At 41.5% G+C, this 19,455-nt stretch overlaps 1 protein-coding gene across 7 annotated transcripts in view; it reads left to right on the top strand.

Annotated features, from left to right (window-relative positions):
* The window catches only part of SLC8A1 (solute carrier family 8 member A1), a 314,201-nt gene that overhangs the window by 283,241 nt on the left and 11,505 nt on the right, over nt 1-19,455 (top strand). For 6 of the 7 annotated variants that reach the window (XM_044919007.1, XM_044919009.1, XM_044919012.1 and 3 more), the window contains one exon: nt 4,230-4,505. In XM_044919007.1, the coding sequence (XP_044774942.1) occupies nt 4,230-4,505 (276 nt within the window). The remainder of the gene's footprint in view (nt 1-4,229; nt 4,506-19,455) is intronic. The other variant, XM_044919011.1, reaches the window with a different exon arrangement.

Genomic DNA, 19,455 nt, shown 5'->3' with positions numbered 1-19,455 from the left:
TATCTTTCCATTAGGGGAATCCATAAAGCTGGAAAGAAGGATTCTGAGATAAGAAGATCCTTCGCTTGGGATCCTATAAAAGGAAGCCCCCTCCCCCATTGCCTGTTTCTTTGCTAATGCAGAGGAGGGACTTGAAAGCATTACTAGCCTCCAGTAAGCCCGAGCTGGCCCACATACAGAACTGGCAGATCACTATCTTTGCCATCACATAAAAATGCTCCAGATGTTTTGTTTTTAATCTTCCACTGCTCTTTGCAAAGAACAAACTTTTAAGTATAGTCCTGATGGTGGCGGATGAACATCCCATTTCTTTTTCCTTCTCCAAGACAAGGTAATTGTGCATCATACGTGGCAGCCCATGGTCATTTTTAATATTTAAATGACATCTGAGTTGGAGATTAAAATTTATAAAGAACAGTGTGATCCCAGGGAAGAGGATAGGAGGGCATTTCTACTTTCAAATGTAATAAAACAGATGGTCCTCCATTCCAGACTGAAGTGCTAAAATATTTCAGATACCTTGTAATGCTGGAAACCTACAGAAGGAAATTTCTCTGTCCCTCTGTCCCTCTCTTTCTTGCACACACACACACGTATTTTGCATTGCACACATATAGATCATGAAGCTAATTCCAGAGGGCAAGATTAACTTTTGTTTCTAAAAGCCTAGGCTGTAACCGTAGGACCCAGCATGTTGACTAAGCAATTATGTAATGACAGGGAAACACAGTACAATCCTAAGTGGAGGACAATAACGCTAACTACCATGCTCATCATTATCTTGAACTATCCTCACTTTGAAGAGATGATCTAATTATTCCCTTGCACATCCCTCATGGGAAAGGGGTTATTATTTCCATCTTGAAGACAAATGTAATATCTACTCTCGATTTATAAGTGTCATTTCTTCTGAGAAGCTTCACTATTTGCTTTCTTGCTCATCTTCACACTGTGAGTCTTAGACACCCCAGATCAAGCAATTTCGTAGAATTAGAGGCAGAATGATCTGTTTCCATAAACGATTAAAATTCAGTGTTTTCCAAATTGTTTTAATCATATACCGTATGAAGTTACAAAATGTCCAAAAATATAGAATATAGGAACTTATAAGGATCATATTCAAAATAAATATAACCATAAGGTCTAGTGCTTTCCCCAAGCTTTTGTAGGGTATGAGCAACTCTCCCCTCTTTGGGATGGGGAGTGGGGGAGGAGAGAGGTGAGAGGAAGGATTAACATGATTCTCTTCTTCTTTCTCTCCAATAAGCCCTAACAACTGCAGCTCTCACAGTAAGTTCTTCCTGGAGCTAAAGCATAGGGCGAAAGGGAAATGGGAAGAAAAGTAAAAGAAGGAGCAAAGAAGCAATGGACGAACAAACAAGAAAGGAATGGGTGATGGAAACCCATTTCTATGGGTTGGCCTTAAGTATCAGTGTCACGCTGCAGGAGGCTTCTGAAGGGACGGTGTGAGGTTGCTAGGGCTGCGTAACAAAAGACCACAGCCTGGGTAGCTTAAACAGTCGAAATTTAGTTTCTCACAGGTCCAGAAGATAAATGTCCCAAGACCAACATGTGGGCGGGTTTGGTTTCTCCGGAAGCCTCTCTCCTTGATTTGGGAGAAGGGCTGCCTTCTTGCTGTGTCTTCACGTGGTCTTCCCTTTATATGCATGCACCCCTGGTGTCAATATGTCCCAGTACCCTCCTCTTCCAAGGATACCAGCCTGATTAGATTAGGGTTCCACCCTAACAGCCTCATTTTAACTTACTCATCTCTTTAAGGCCCTATTTCCAAATACAGTCACATTCTGAGCTTAGGGCTTCACCAGGTGAATCTGGGGGAGATAATTCAGCCCATAATGTGTGCTTTGGTTTAAAATCATCTTCTGCTTTCAGGCAAGATATTAGAAATATGTAATAGCCATACAGCATGACACTATAGGAAACAGTTATCAAAAGGGAAACTGAGGCACATTAAAACTTTTAAGAGTTTATTTGAGCAAATATGTATTCAGATCAGGCAGAGCCACACAAAAGTGGTTTAGGGACAGGAGCGAGGGGAAAGGCTTTTTGTGGAGCAGAGGCAGAAGCAAAGCAAGGAAATTATTTGATTGGCTGTAGCTTAAGTGGGTGCCTTATTTGGTAAAGCCTAGGTGGCTGCTTGTGATTGGTTGCTCTAAAATTGTGTTTTCTCGGATGCAAGTGTATTGAATGAAATTGATGTGGTTTAGGCTGTGATTTGCCTTCATAGATCACCAAGGCATCAGGGCCATCTCAGTCTGAGGGCCTCCATCAGTTACTTTAACATGGTCAACAATGCTTTCTTACTCCAGTGAGTCACACACTTTTCTACCAGCTAGCCTGACTTGAGTTCCCTACCTACCTAGTCTCCAAAGGTCATTCTATTCATCTGCTGGGGGCTTCCTCCCAAGACTTCGCTGGAGACAGTCCAAAGCCTGAAAGGGGAGCTGTTTTCTCCACAGACCCCCAGAGTTTGTTTGCATAATAATTCTGACCATGTGCTCACGGCAGAGCAAGCCATAGCCTCGTCTCTCTTCCTGTGACATGACAGGTGACAAATGGAGATATTCCTCTTTTCGTGTTTTGCGAGAGGCACTTTTCCCTCAAAGCTCCTCTGCCTTAAGGTTTTCCCAGTAATGATCTGCACCAGATGGCCTCACCACTGAGTGCCTCACAGAGAACACACATATTTGCTCCTTTCTGGTAATCTCAGGTCACACGATCAGCTGGAAAGTCTGACAGCCTCACCTGCCAACGGCATTACTTGGACAAAGGAAAGTAGATCAAGGTGACAAGGTTTGGGGGTGGGGGAGTGAACAAAGTCCTCAAGGGGTTCTTTCCAAAATGGCACAAAACACACGAAATTTCTTTGCCACCACTTCGAGAAGAGTTGACATTCAGTACCCCAATGTTAAAATATGTGAGTGGGGATTATATCCCATTATAAATGAAGTCTGTTTTAGGATACTATTATTGATTTCCTGGTTCCTTTCAGCAGTAAGCTTGGTGCATTTCTTTATGCACTGATTATATGATGTAATTGGCAGAATTGGGTTATATGTGTATATGTTACATAATTAAGCAGTTATATAAAGTCAGCGGAAATTCATGCATGCATTCATTCATTTAATAAGCCCTTAGCCAGCTTATTCCATGTGTAGGAGATTGGACCAAACACTAGGGACACAAAAATGAACAAACTCCTGACCTCGCTGGGCTCACGGTCAACTGGAGAAGAAAATGAATGGGCAGTCTAGAGAGAGGTTGGTTCCCAAGTTGCGTATGCATCAGAATCACCCCCAGGCCTCTAGTTTCTGATTCAGTGGGGCCAGGAATTTGCTCTCCCAACAAGTTCCCTGGTGAGGCTGATACCGCTGGTCTGGGGACCACAGTCGGAGAACCACTGACTCAGCGTCACAAGTGTCAGAAGGCTACGGAAGCTCTGAGGAGGAATTTCCAGCCCTGGCTGGAGGGCAAGGGTGCCGTCAGAGGTTTCACGAAGGAAGTGAGTTTTAAAGGTTGAGTGGGGAAGGGGAGGGAGGGAGGGAGGGATTAGGACACACCAAACACATTTAGTTCTAACGGATAAAAGTAGGAGAAAGTACTTACGGTTTGGGAAAAAAAAATGCAGATAATTCCGTTGGCTAGGATGAAGTTTGAGTTTGAAGTAATTGCAAGAGATAAAGCTGGAGAAATCTGTAGGGCCCAGAGCTGTGCTTGAAGACCTTGTCTGAACACTGTCCTATGGGTGCTTATTTAACGGTGAATCCCCAGAGCCAGGCTCCAGGCTGGAAGAACCTTGGTGAGGAAAACTCTGTCATTGTTATCTTTTGTCAAAAGAGGCTTCTTTCTGAACCTGACACAGGGCTTCCCAGTCTTTTGGGAGAAATCTTTTTCATTTCCCTGAAATGACAACTCACCCTGGAGTTGATAGGACCTTAGAAAGGGTGTGTTGACTGCATATAACCAAAACTGGGTGGGGGCTTAAGTTTTTGCCATTGACCCATCAACCACAGTGAGGGGGTATGTCAGTAGCTTAATAATTAATTGGTTAATTATGATTGACTCTTAGAAAACCCTAAGCTTCAATCACCTCTATGACCTCCTGCTTACGGGGGAGGGATGACAAGGCCGAGGAAGGAGGGAGACGGAGAGAAGAAGACCCCGCTGAGCCCGGGTTGTGACAGTATGTGCTTTGTTCCTCCCTCCAGGGGAAGATGATGACGACGACGAATGTGGAGAGGAGAAGCTGCCCTCCTGTTTCGATTACGTGATGCATTTTCTGACCGTGTTCTGGAAGGTCCTCTTCGCCTTCGTCCCCCCTACAGAATACTGGAATGGCTGGGCCTGTTTCATTGTCTCCATCCTCATGATCGGCATACTGACAGCTTTCATCGGAGACCTGGCTTCCCACTTCGGATGCACCATTGGCCTGAAAGATTCTGTGACCGCAGTAGTGTTCGTCGCCCTCGGCACTTCGGTACCAGGTAGAGAATACATTTGTATATGATTTCCCCCAGCCGTGGCAGCCCGTTCGCCTTCTTGACCTTTTCTTTCTCACAGTTTCAAGGACTGTGATAACAAACAGGCCTATGATAGGCAAGAGCCCAGAGATATAAATAATGTCACTGCCAGAAGACTGTCATGGCATTTTTCAAGGTTAGAAGGCTGGTCAGTATCATCTTGATGACAGAAAAGCATTCCCAGAGGGACTGCCTGGTGAGAATAGATTAGTTTGATGGCTAGATTGACAGATCAGCTTCCCATTACAGTTAGCACTTTCTAAAACACAAAACAAAATTACAGAATCCTCTTCAAGCACAAAATCTGTCTTTTTTATATTTACTAACGTTTGGATAATTTCCATGAAACTCTATTGGTTGAGTAACTGAGATAAATACCTACTGAAGACCTGATAAAATAGTCTCTTGACCCAAAAGTTAATGTGAGTAAATTAAAAAAAAATAAAAGTAGACATTGATCAGGGCAAAAGTAATCCCAGCCAAAGCAAGCAGGCCAAGGACACATTTCATGGATGTCCCTTCATGCATTCCTTATAAGCTAAATTTTTCTTCCAATCTACAACTGTAGCTCATTATATTTGCCCAGACTTCTAAGAAATCATCCTCCCAGACATGACCTTGACAGCAGTAATTTTCAAGCTTGGGTGAGCATCAAAATTACCTGGGAGCTTGTTTAAAAAATACAAATGCCTGCAACCCACCATCAACATGTGGCATCAGAAGATCTAGAGGAAGGACCCAGACATGCGTGTTTTAAGCTCACAGGTGATTCTGGTGCACATGGGAGCCTACCGTAACCAAAGTTCTGGATGCAGGCCCAGTGCTAGTTGACATCTTGACAGATATACAGCTAACCCTGGCTTTTGGTTTTGACTCTGAAAACAAGTGCAGTTTAAATCATGCACATATCTCTTCAATGGAATTCACTAGTTGTTCTTCTCCATTCAGGTATTTATCACTTCAGTGTCTCTGAGTCTTTCTTTATTTGTAAAATAGAGATAATCATACTGAACTTGCAGAATCGTGGCAAGGACTGGAGAAAACACCTATAAATTATGCATCTAGTAAAGCATTTGAAACATAGAAGGAATTTGATTAAAACAACAGCTTTTGTTATTATTTATGAATAGCTGCAGATGATCTGACCAGTATAGATTTGGATACTTCATCCTTGAATAACCAGAAATAAAGTGTCCAGATTTATAGTGGTGAGCCATTGCCCATGGTGCTATCCAAATGATCGACCATGTGGGAGTCCTGGTCAAGAGGCCTGACCGGGTTCTGGGGTAAGTGAGTTAATGGAGGACTCAGGGGAATTAGGGGGTCCTTGTCCGACTTAGTCTTAGTGAGTAGAACTATGCAAAGTCTTCCAGTTGACTACTGATCCTCAGAGGAGATCAGACTCCCTCTCAACACCAGCTGTTTCTAGCAGTTCCAATTTTGGTCTTTATTTTGATTCTTTTTCCGAAAATAACCAGAAATTTAGCAAGCAGGAGGAAAACCTTAAAATATTCATACTGTGAGTTATTTTGTTTAGAGAACATATATACCCAAAGAAACTAAACATAACAGTTCCTCTATCTCAGGTTACTATACCCATCACTCTCAGGTTACTGTAGGAATATGTTTTGGAGTCTACTCTCCCTAAGGCTTAAATCACTGTATCAAATGGTACCCAAGTTAGCACACACTTCTGGCCCCAGGTTTAACCCTTAAGGAGAATATGTGCAAATTATGATAATGAGAGCAAAATTAGGTCTCTCATTAGAGGTACTCAAAATCAACCTACTTCTCTGGAAAGTCAGCAGTTGGTCCTACCTAATGCATCTCTTGTTTTCCAAATGATCAAAAAAAATGCTTTTACTACATCAAATCCTTGTTTCTAAAAATATATATGTTTTTTAAATTTCCCTGCTCCTCATCTCAATACCTCAAAACTGGCTCCTTTTCCTGTATACTAGTCTTCCAAAGTAGCTCTGTGCATCTCTTGTATTAAACTCTCTTGAAAAGTGTGGCAGCCATACCATATCATTAACTTTTTTTTTTCTGTACATGAAATGTGGATTACACTAAACCTTAGCGTACAAACCTCATTTGTTCTGCCACTTAAAACTGGCTCAGAACCCAGGTAGGGGCATCAAGAGGTAAGAAAGCCTGTTGGGGAGAATACAACAGAATCATTAGCTGTCAAAATGGTTTCCCTTCACCGCCATAAATTCTTCCCATCAGGAAACAGATTTCTATGCTCTGTTATCAGGAGAATTCCTGTAATTTGCTGTGATATGAGCTGTGCAGCATGTTCCCCACACGATATAGTTGTAGGTAATCTCATAGTCATATTTATATAAACATACATCCCCCCCAAAAGCTGTGCAAATTGAACAAGATGCTGAACAAACATATTTCTGACTTTATTCTTGAACCCTGATGATTCAGAGCAGTGCTTTTTTTATCTCCTGACTCCTAAAAAAAAAAAAAAAAAAAAAAAGATGCTATTATTACAGATGACAAAGCCCCGTTGCTACAGGTGGAAGAACAAAAAAGACTAATTCTTTTCACTCAAAGCTTACTACTAATCATTGGTCCTGAGGCCCAGCTTTTTCTCTAGGCTGATGTCTTGACCTTTTCCTAAAGTAGAAGGGCTCCGAGCTAGCATTGTTGTATTGCTGCCTCTTGGTAGGTGAGACCCTTGGATTCTCAGCTTCTGATGGCCTGCCCTAAGGCAGGATTAAATATTTAAATATCTCATTTAAAGTTGTTTTTTTTTTTTATCATATTCAAAGTCTATGGGGAAAAGAGCTATGCCTTTCCGGGTGAGACAGAGCTTCTTCCTCCTACCACTGGTAATCAAGTGCTCATTATAATCTGTTGGCAGAGGAGGACTCCTGAGGGTCTTCATGGGGAATGAGGGGGCTCAACCTTAAAGACTCACACTTGTTAAAAGAGCAAGAGCCTTCTTTTCCAGAATCACCCTCTGCAGAGCTCCTTGTCTGGAGAAGAGGAGCTTCCTGAATAGTTTCCTTCCACTTTTCAATGTTGAAGTAAGTAGACCCTGGTCTCCAGCTCTCTTCTCTTCCCCATCTGGGCTCACTCCCTGGCCCATCACACCAGTCTCCATGACTTAAATGCCACCAACACGCCAATGATTACCAGATGTTTATCCCAAGCCTCAATTTTCCCGAGTTCTAGATTCACATGCCAACTTCCTTCCCTGTATTGATGCTGGATGTGTAATGTGGGGCTCCGAATCACCATGTCCAAAGTAGAACTGCTTATTTCCACTGCCCACAGCCTCATCCTTCAACCAAACCTATTCCTTCCAGATCTTGCCTTTTTTTCTGGAAAACAATATCATCATCTAGCCAGTGTCCTTGATTCCTTTTTTCTCATCCCCACAGTCAAGCCATTCATAACTCCTGCAGATCTTACCCCTACATTGCATCTCTCTCTACCATCAAGTCCAGGTAGGCCGTTCTCTCAGACCTCTGCAGGGGCCTCCTGTCTCTCTTCATGCTTCTGCTAAGGATTGTTTTAAGATGTAAATCAGACCACATTTCTGCCTACAGTCTTCCAAGGGCTCCCTACTTAGGATAAACTTCAGAAGTATCCTCCAGGCTTACAAAGACCTATGTGATTTGGCCCCTGCCTGTCTTTCCATTCTGTTTTCCCCCCTTGCCCACTGTTCTTCAGCCCCACTGGCCTGTACACTGTCCTCCATGCCCCAGGTTCACTCCTTTCTCAAGGTTGCACTAGCTGTCTAAAATGCTCTTTCCCTTCATTTACACAAGACTGACTCTTTGTCTTCAAGTATATCTCATCTTAAATGTCACTTCATCAAAGAGACCTTTCCTAACCACCAATGTGAAGTATGTTATATCACCCTATTTTCTGTAGAGTCTTTATTACTTTCCGGACAATTTAGTTTGTTTTTTAATGTTATTGTCTACCTCTCCCCACTGAAACGTAGGCTTCATGGGAGCAGAAACCCTGCCCTTCCAATCTCTCATATCTTTGGCTCCTAAAATGATGCCTAGCTAATACATAAGTAATGCAGTTGTATATGCCCATGTGTTTGCGTGTGTGTGTGTGTGTGTGTGTGAGCTGTGTCTATAAATGAATGTACAAATCAGTCATTAACACATTAGTATGAGTTACTTAAATCAGATGGCTTTCTTTTTTTTTTTTTTTTTTAAGATTTTATTTATTTATTTGACAGAGAGAGAGACAGCGAGAGAGGGAACACAAGCAGGAGGAGTGGGAGAGGGAGAAGCAGGCTTCCCCGCGGAGCAGGGAGCCCGATGCGGGGCTCGATCCCAGGACCCTGGGATCATGACCTGAGCTGAAGGCAGACGCTTAACGACTGAGCCACACAGGCGCCCCTCAGATGGCTTTCTTAACACCTTCTAGAGACAGCAAAGAATTAAAGTTATGGTTGAGGGAGATGAACAGTAGATGCTTTTATAGTGTGGCTTATTCTTGAGGAATATATGTGGGTAGTTTATTGTAGCAAGAAGGGCAAGCATAACTTAAGAGCACTGAGTCCCCTCTTTCATAATTTGGCTATGGTGAAAAGTGTGATGAGGAGCAAGATATGTTGTCTCTTCTTCATTCTTTGCTATCATCCCTGCTTTTGAGATCCAGAACTCAGGCCAATACTTTTAAAACTTTAGATATACTCTGGGTAGTGCTAAATAGGCATTTTGCAGTAGTCTGACCTGGGTCCATAACTATGTTATATCAGATTGTTTCTAAAGAAAACAGGCTCAAAATTCAAGAGAAATTAATGCAAGAAGTTTAGAACCCAGCCATTTTTGTACTAGGCACTACCTATTTCACACACTCTTTTAGCTTACAATTATTTACTCGGCTAAAACTGGCTTTATTGGGTCAAGACATTCCAGCTTCTATATCACATTTGAAACATGGATTTTCCTTTCATCTGTTGCTCCTAATGGAATCAAGCATTCTTCCTTAATTACAGAGAAAACTCTTAGATGTTTATGAGGTGGGAATATTTTTACCTCACTCAGTTCTACCTTGGTCTTTCTCCATACATCTTGATTAAGGCTTGTGCCTGAATCTTGCCTGCTACCCCCTGTAACTTCCCGTTATGAGCTGTTCACTCCTGGGACCACAACACTTTAAAAATCGGGTATCCTATGGCTGTTCCTTAGCCTCTGGCATTGTTAGGTTTTCTGTTAATTTCCAGTGTTTTGAATATCCTTTGAGTTTTGTCAAGTAGGAATTATTTCACTGTAGAAATTTTAAGTCATGAAGGAAACGAAAATAGATGATTTTAGGCATTTTCCCCACTCTGTATATAGAGACTTTTGTTAAAAATAAAGCCTTATTTTAGAGAAAATGTGTGCTATTTTTAAGTTACATTACTTCCAGCTTTCTAACTCTCATAGGAAGAATTTGACAAAAAACTGGTTATCCTAGCTGTTCACTACGTTCTCTTAGGACAGTGTCAATGACAGCACATCGAGGGGGTATAAGGATGAGAACATTAGAACTGAATCCAGGAAAGCCGGACTTCCAACCATTACTCACTGTATGACTGGGATCAATTTTTTGACTCAGCCTTGGTTTTCTTGCCTGTAAAACAGGCATGATAATACATGGCAATTTAAGCAGAGTTGATGAGAGGATTAAACACTATGGACCTCAGAGCACTTGGTCAACTGAAAATTGGTATAAATCCAGGAAATAATTATCATTGACTACACTGACATCAACTCTCAAAATGTCGAAAGGAATAGAAACCACCACAAAATGAGAATGAATGGGAAATGTTTTATGAGCAGAGGCGGAAATTTTAAAATATTTACCACATCACTGTGTGCTAGGCATGCACCCTGTATTTATATTATCTATTATCTTATTTAGGTTATATCATTAAGTGATATGAAGTGGTTTTGTCTCTCTGAGGTTTATTTTTTTGTTGTTCCTTAGACCCTTCTCCTAAAAATGAGTTTTATTTTTTACCTCTTTGACACTGTGCTAGAAAACATTTGTCTTTGCAGAAAAAAAGTTCACTATGGATGGTTAACATATTTTAGTTTTTAGTTTCCTGACCTCTAATAACTCTAAAAATTACAATACTGTATAGTACACTTGGGTAATCGGACATTGCAATTTATTATATCTTGCTGCTTTATTTCTCAGTGGATCCTAAAGTAACTTGTATGGTTGTCTTTTGAGATTGTAGTATAATCTAAATGATACCCCTGGAGATGTATGGGGTACCATACCCATGGATGAATATAGTGGTGGTCCTGTCTAAAAGTCACTTTATCACATAAAGAAAGGGAGCACCAGTATCTTCAGCTACATGAGGAAATTAAGGCTCCAAGAGAACAAATGATTTGCTCGTATTCAGTTCAAATTTAAATCAATGATAAATTGTGTCTCTATTATAATCTGTACTTAACCACTCTGTCATTCCACCTGGATTCATTTTTAAAGTAAGCATTCCATACATTCTTTCCCACATGCCTTATAATTTTGAGGAAATTACTTCTCTCTCTGCTTCAATTTAGTATTCCCTACTTTTAAAGCATGCAGCAGAATTATATTCAAGCTCTTTGAGGTTAGGCACTATCATTATTCCCTTTGGCATGGAAAACACCTAGTAGGGTACACGCTTCAAAAAATTTCAGAAATGATAAAGGCCTATTTCTATACCAATATACACTTAGCATTTCCTACATGTAAAAATTAAAACACTAAGACCACTAGAAACCCTTTTAAACATATTCAGCTCTGACCTGTCAAAAAAAAAAAAAAAAAAAGAATGCCAAGATAATCTCATCAGCACAGCCATGTGTTGCTAATGGAAGTGACCACAAGGTTTGGTCATTCTGTGCCAAGACCAAAGATTCCCGTGATACATGGCTGACCAGGCACTGGGGTCAGTGGGACCCAAGAAGGACATATTGAGGATGTTCTTCCAGCAGTCATGTTCTGGAAAGACTGACTGACAATTCTGGAAATCAAGCCCAGTCTTCTAAGTGTCTGAGCAGAAAGAAGTAGGAGCCCGGGAATAGGATCACTAGAGGTAACTGTCCAAGGCATCTATCAGTACACACACTCAGCCTACCCCTTACTTACCAAGAGAGATGGGGTCAAAAGGAAACACAGCACCCCGCGCAAATCAGATATTCTTCTCAGGGGAAATTGTATCCAGCCATTCTGAAATCCCACAGCCATCTGATCTACCCTGGAGAACAACAAGGAATCCGACTGATGCAATCATTTCCTCTCCCCCCATCCTACTCGAGACAGATTTAGTGTTCTCATTTCTGGGCTCACAGATGAACTGGTTAACTCAATATCGGAAAAATTATGCAAAATCTTCTTAGTGCAGCGTTAATGGATATCCACAAGGAGGTATAAAAGAACATGAGCTTTAGAGTCAGATAGACAGGAGTTCAAACCCACCCACACCACTTACAAAATGTACGACACCCCTAGAGGCCAACTGCTTAACTCCTGTCAACCTTAGTTCCTTAACCTGAATAATGGGGACATGAAAATCTGTCTCAGAGTTGTAGTGAGGATGACACGAGAGCACCTTTACCAAGCACCCAGCACAGGGCCTCGCATATGACTGCTGCTCAAAAAGATGTTAGATCTCTTTTCTTTTCTACCTAAGTAGACTGATAAGTGGGTTTAGGCCTGTCAGTACTTAGTTCAGCTATATCACAGCAAGTGAAAATAGCAAACCAAGTAAATTCTCAGCCTATCTTCATTATGGTCCTATGTTAGGAATTCTGGTGAGGTAGACATTCCCAGTTGTGTTCCGGTTTCCTGCAATTTTACTCTCTCTGAGCTTAATCCTCTGAACACTGGCATTTCGACTCAGCCACAGGTTGAAGAGGAAGTGCCGTAGCTACAGTGTGTATACATATTTAATTGGATGATTAACATTTCACATCAGCTTAAATGGGAATGAAAACAGAATCGCTTTACTCTACACCACGATTTCCCCATGGCTTTAATGTCTGTTCCCCCAAGAGGATCCTAAAGGGCAGATATATTTCGTTTCTAGATACCCTAATAAGCAGTCAGTTTCTTTGCCACCAAGAAAGGTCAGCACTGCTGAAAATGGGCTCTCTGATCGTAGTCAGGCCAAGAGGCGGAGCCACCCAGGGACATGCCGAGAGTGCAGCACCAGGCAGCCCTAATCCATCAGAGGGCTTTCCCTAGGACCTTATCTCAACCTCATGCCAGGGACCAGCTAGCTGGAGGTCAAACACTCAGTATGTTTCAGCACACTTTCTTACGAATAGGTGATGTCCTAGGAGTTGGAAGCAGCTTACAAAAGCAAACATAAGGACAGAGCAAAACAAAGGAAGGCTGGATACCAGATTTCACAAGATTTGCTCTATGCATAAAGGGCACAAGAACTGCCTGTTATCTGAAACTGAAAAAACACCGGGGAATAGACTACACGCAGCAGACCCAAAGCATCTTGTAAAAACCTGGGAAAGACCCATTTCAAAACTATTTGCATCCTTTATTCTTATGGCCCAAAAGAAGAGTTTGTATTCAGTACTTTCAAGTTTTCTTATTGACAGTTACAATCCTTGATTTGTCTCCAGGGGCAGCAGGCATGGAACACAAGGCTGGAGGGGGACCAAGGTGCTAACCATGAGGTCCCCTACTGGGAGGTGGTCCAGGAAGCTGAGAATTCAACACGTGTCATGACCAATCTGAAGCTCCACAGTCCTTAGTAGCCCAATCCCATACCAGCCACCTTCACTCGGTCCCACAAAAATCACAGTGTAAAAGAAGGGAAGCTAAAAATATTTCATCCTGGTCATATCTGGGCCTTCTTGTAAGAGTCCAGGTCAGCCAAAGCAAGGACATTGGCAGAAACATCACCCCGTTCAGGGGTGTGTGTGTATGTGTGTGTGTTCAGAGAGCTGGTGTTATGAACGTGCAATGTGAATGAATGTAAATTTCCTCTCCTTTTTAGTCTCAAGGTGTATTCCAAAGGGAGCAAACGCCAAGTGCACTGAAGGCCTTAGGCCTGTTTGCTCCAAGGGGATTAACAAGAGCACGGATCTCTTACAAGTGATTTGTAAATAATGTTGAGGTGGTAACTTTCATTTCTCCCTTCTCCCATTTGAAAATAAGATAATGAAAACGAAAAATTTCAAGAACCACTCTTTTGCATTTCTTTTCTTTCAAATTCAGGCCTCGGGCTGCATTTTTTTTTTTTTAACAACTTTATTGAGACGTAACTTATATGCCAGAAATGAGGGGTACAGTTTAGTGATTTTCTTAGCAAATCTACAATGTCCTGCAACCACTACCCTAATCCAGTTTTAGAACATCTCATCACCCCAATAAGATCCCTCTTGCCTACTGAGAGGTAATCCCCACTTCTACCTCCTGCCCCAGGCAACCACTAATGTAACTTCCTGACCCACAGATTTGTCTTTTGTCAACATTTTACAAGGACCAATTTTAATGTAAAAAGGTCATGGATTCTCTACATGATAGAAATTATATTTTAGTAATACAGAATGTAGGAATTCTCCTCAGATTCTGTAAGATTTTAAAATAATTTTTGTTTCGTCCACCACCAAATCTCCATAGACATTTGCAAACTACAAGTGTGAGATGCTTTTGGTCTTCATTGCTTTGTGCATATATGGATTTGTGCACCCTTTAAAGCAATCCCACTATCCTCCCCCCAGTGGTAGTCTTGGCTCATATATTCAAAATCGCTGGGGGAAAATATCACACAATGGTATTTTGAATTATGAATTATGGGGTAACACCCTGTTTAATGACCTATAGGGCCTAAATATCCTTGGCCCAGTCAGGTAATCGTAACACAGTGCTAAGGAGGCAACTCTCATGGGTTCACCTTCTGACCCTTGTCCCTGGCCCCAGCATGTCACCCTGTAGATACCGGTCATTGGCCCCTGGATCCATTAGGAAGAGAGTAGAGACCAGGGCCTTGAACAGAGGCCATGTGCACCATCTCCCTATGCACAGAATGACATATTATTAATAAATTCAAAAGAAAAAAAAGCGTGCTATAAAAAAGCAGAACTTAATTGCCATGTCATGGGTACTGCATGAGCAACACATTTAAGGCCCATTGGTATTTTTAGAAAAGAAGGCAAATAAAGTGTGACTCAATTTAAAAAGCAAATCTTACATGTGACTGTAAAAGCATTTTACTATCTGTTGGGGATGGTGCATATTATAGACGTGAAATCGTGGTCCTTGGCATTTGTGCACAACGCCAGCTGGAATGCCATCAACACTCCTGAGCACTCAGACCTCCCATCCTGCCTCTCCCCAAGAATGAAACATAAACTATGTATTATTAGTTCATATTCTGCTTCATTCCAGAAAGGGATGTAAATCCATAAAACGCCTTACATTCTTCGGCCACCTTTCCTGGCACGTGACCCAGAAATGCCAGATCTATTGGTGACGATATTTGATAACTTTTGTTTAGCTCAGCACATAGAAATCCTATATTTTGTGCTAAGGAGAAAATAGCTTACTTTGGTTCCATTATTTACAACCAGGAAACTATGTGTGGTGTTTGTTTTCTTTCTCCCCTCCCTTGCCCTCTGGAGCCCAGGGGGCTTTTTGACATGGTCCTCCGTAAACTGTAAATGATTATTAGGTTATCACTATAAAAAATCGTTGGTCGAGACAACAAGCAAGACTTGCTGCAGTCCCGAACTGCAAAGATCCCCAGTGGGGTCTACAAATGGACCCAGCAGAGCACTAATTATACCTTTTCATTCCTGCATTCATTGCCTACTGAGGTAGGTAAAACAACACATAGCCACAAATGTGCAAAAGGATCATGAAAACGTCCTTCTCTGAAGGATTCTGTGTATGATGATATTTCAGATGGCTGAAATATGGCAAGCCAAAACCCCTAAACTAACCCAATTGTCACACTAGAGGACTGCAGGTCAGGCTGCTCAGAGAGGGATCAACACTCAGGGTGAGGTTGCCTCAGAAGTGGCTCAAGTGCTGTCTGTCCTTTCTTCTGTGCTTCTAGAATTTCACATTTAGGGAGACAAGGGTCAAACCACCCAGAAGAACCTGCCATTGGTAACTTCAGTATCCAGTCTTCTTGTCCTGAGAATGTGGATTAAGCCCTTTCTTCTATAACTTCTACACCTGGGTTGAGTCCACAGCGGGATATTAGTGAAAAGTAATCTTCAAAATAAAAAGCTACGTTCTGACAGATGATGCCAGGAGCCAAGATGTGCAAACTGAGTGAGACAATATGGCATTCTTGATCATCAAATATTCAAGTGCTTCTCTCTACACTAGTCATCAGGCCTTAAAAAGGAGATTAATGCCATTTTTTAAACATTAAATTAAAGGAAGCAGTATGCTAAGGGGCATAGCATAGGATCCAGAACCATTCTGCACTCAGTTTTGTTGATTCTACAAATATTTAGTGAGTACCCACTAAGCAGTAGGCCCTGTTTGACACAGTAAAGATAGAGGGATAAACAAGACCTCTGTTATGTTGAATCCACGAAGTTCATACTCCAGTGGAAGAAAATGGATGCTTCACAAAAATAGGATAAAGTTTCAGACAGCAATGAGGATGAACACTGTTGAGAAGAAAAATAAAGCAGAATCATGGAATCCTGGCGTCAAGAGCACGTATGTTCTACACACATGGAGGAGGATTTTAATAGGGTGGTATGTCTCCTTATACCACGAATCTTCAGCAAAATACCTACTCACTCAAACCTCTAGTTATCCCCTTGCAAATTCACCAGGCAGTTCTAATCTTAGAAATTATGATAAGGTGTTACTTTTTCCTGGCCTATCCCTTTAAATAATCCCTTTGAGTTATTTGGTGGTTTACTTCTCTCTCTGGGCAGCTGCGACTCTCTCCTTACCTCCTACCACATCTGTTCTTACGGGAGAGTACCCAAGTGCCCTGGCTTTTTCTCCCCAACACTTCTTCCCCTCCCCTTGGAAATGTTCCGTGTTAGTTATTACTTCAGAATATCCAACAAATGGATGCATAAAGGCATCAGTGATTCATGATGATTTCATAAGGGCAGAGCATTTGCATTTAACACAAAAAGTGTTTCAACAGGAACCAATTTGCATAGTTTCACTGTTTAAAAAGTACATTTGGATAATTTATTTCTTCGATATCCACAGCAGCCCTAGAAGTTAGGCAATTTAGATGTGTTATCCGGTTCAGAGCATGGGATAATATCGGACAAGGAACGGGATTTGATGAAGGGTCCTGGAAACAAGCCTACAGCATGAGGACCTGCATCCCCACCCCATCTGACTCCTAGGGAGCTTCAGCTTTCTCCCCTGAAAAGATCATGGCTAATGGTAGCTGCTCCCATCCACCCACCCACTGAATTGTCAGAAAGAGCGGATAGTGTAACATCTATGGAAGTGCTCTGAAAATTCTAAGATGTAAAAATAAGAAATTTTTGTCAAAAGACATTTTAAAAGTATCTACCAAGAGCTATACAAGGTGCCTGAGAGACAAGGGCAAAACTTGACATTAGAGTTCAGACCTTGTCACGTATCCTTAGCAGCTTGGATACAGCTCTACACCTTCTTTTCTAGTCTCTGCCATTACAGATTCCATCTCTATTAAGAGCCCAAGGACAAATGAACTCTTGGGTATCATGTCCCTTCCCGGAAATCTCAAGGGGACAGAGCTCTTAACAAATGAATATGCGAGGTAATTTTGTGGGTTGAAGTCAATGGAATATACTATTAGTAAATACAAGATGGTGTTGCTGGAACAAAAATACAAAACTGAGAGGATTTTGGCCTTGCTCTACAGTCCATCTGTACCTGACAGGAATGGTTGGAAGGAAACTAAGACCTACACATCTCTTCCCTTCCCAGTTGGTCCTCAGAAAACTTTTACAGTGGGTGAAGTTTGTTTTCAGAATCCTTGTTCACTTTATGGCCTGTCCTGGGCACCCTCCTGACTCTGAACTCCAGGCCAGCCCCTGACGGCCAGGAAATCGCTTCATCACTCCACCCCCCTCCCTCCCCCCCCCCACCAACCCTGACGCCCGTTAAAATGCATTTGCTTTGTGTGTCATACGTATGATACCTTCCCTCTTAGCATCCCGCTACCACAGCCCTGACCACTGAAAGGACCAGAAAAGTCTGAAAATCAGCTTTCATCCCTTCCCAGACTCTATTATGTAGATGACACTTTTTTAAAAATGTAGATTAGCCCTTTAATAATGCAATAAACAAAATCTTTGCAAATAAAATGGGAAATATTAATAAACACAGAATAAAAAAAATCATCCAGCAATCCCACCATCCATTTGCATTCTTATATCTATATTTCATTTTAAAATCCTGGGACATTTAAATAAATTGCACAAAAAAATATATACAAGGATATATCTAATTACCCACACTTTTTAATGGACTTACATTTGGCATAGTTACAGAACCTTTTTCACTTAGCACTGTCATGAACATTTTACTTCATTACTGTACTTTTAACCATAATTTTAACAGTTGCACATTAAAGTTGTAATTTTACCAGAAACAACAGGTTTCTAATTTTTCTCTAACATAAAAATTCTGCACTGACCACCCCCATACATAAACTTTCACACTTGCAGGATTACTTCAGTAGACTTTGAATTACACCAGTATAGCCCAGCTGACTGGGAAGTTCTCTTTTAACCTAGTAAGGCTACTTGGAAGTGAGAGTAAGGGTGTCTGTTTTCTCCAAGTTATAGTACAGTCTATCACGTCCCACTCAGCCACCTCTAGTTCCGGCAAGACTTGGAACACCTATGGCTTCATCATCTCTAAAGTAGGACTTGAGAAGATTCAGAGAAGAGATGGATGTTCCAGAAATAGAACAAAGTATAAAAGAACAAACCAGGCTTCAAAGGCAAGGAGGGTTTAGCAAAAGAGGGAGATTATGGGGAAGGAAGGAAGAAGCGAGTTGGAAGGACCCTGTTTCGTGCAGGGCAGCCCTGTTGTGTGTTTGAGGCAAGCACTTCCAGTTGTATCTAATAACAAAATGGTTTGGGAAAATGACAGCTATTTGTTTTAGCCCCAAACATACCCTTTTTTTGGCTTTTCAAAATTAGCAAAATGTTGCTTGACTAAATCTCAACAATATTTTACCCTCATGGACTGAGGATTAATAGAATAAAGGTTTATTATAGGGGCACCTGAGTGGCTCAGTCCATTAAGCATCCAACTCTTGCTTTTGGCTCAGGTTCTTATCTCATGCCTTATGAGATCAGCCCCGAGTTGGGCTCCATGTCCAGCAGGGGTCTGCTTGGATGTTCTCTCCCTCTGACCCTTCCCATACTCAGGCTCTCTCTCAAATCAATCTTTAAAAAAAAATAAAGGTTTATTATACAAATAACAGAATTATGGCTCAAAATTGAAAATATCAGAACCATGATGTTATTTTAAAAGTAGGTTCTCTCAAGCCTATTTTTATGTACTAGAAAGACAGTGTAAATGTAATACCCAAGAGAAACCAGGAACTTAAGGAATTGAAAAAATTACTTTGTCAGTGATCTCTAACATTGTTCTAAAGGAATGAAGGGTCGTCCATGAAAATAGCCCCTTCTTTAATCTGTTTCTGACCCATGCAAATATTTTTCTAAAGGAGTCAGGTGGGGGCACCTGGGTGGCTCAGTCGTTAAGCGTCTGCCTTCGGCTCAGGGATCAAGCCCCGCATCGGGCTCCCTGCTCAGCGGGAAGCCTGCTTCTCCCTCTCCCACTCCCCCTGCTTGTGTTCCCTCTCTCGCTGTGTCTCTCTCTGTCAAATAAATAAAATCTTTAAAAAAAATTAAAAAAAAAATAAAGGAGTCAGGCAGATGTTTCTCTGTACAATGATTTTAATCCTTTTCTTTCAACTGATCAGCTATTT

Source organism: Neomonachus schauinslandi, chromosome 10 (genome assembly GCF_002201575.2).
Source record: "Neomonachus schauinslandi chromosome 10, ASM220157v2, whole genome shotgun sequence".
NCBI classification, from domain to species: Eukaryota; Metazoa; Chordata; class Mammalia; order Carnivora; family Phocidae; genus Neomonachus; species Neomonachus schauinslandi.
Note: the sequence above shows the minus strand (reverse complement) of the source record. Positions and strands in the feature narration are given on the sequence as shown.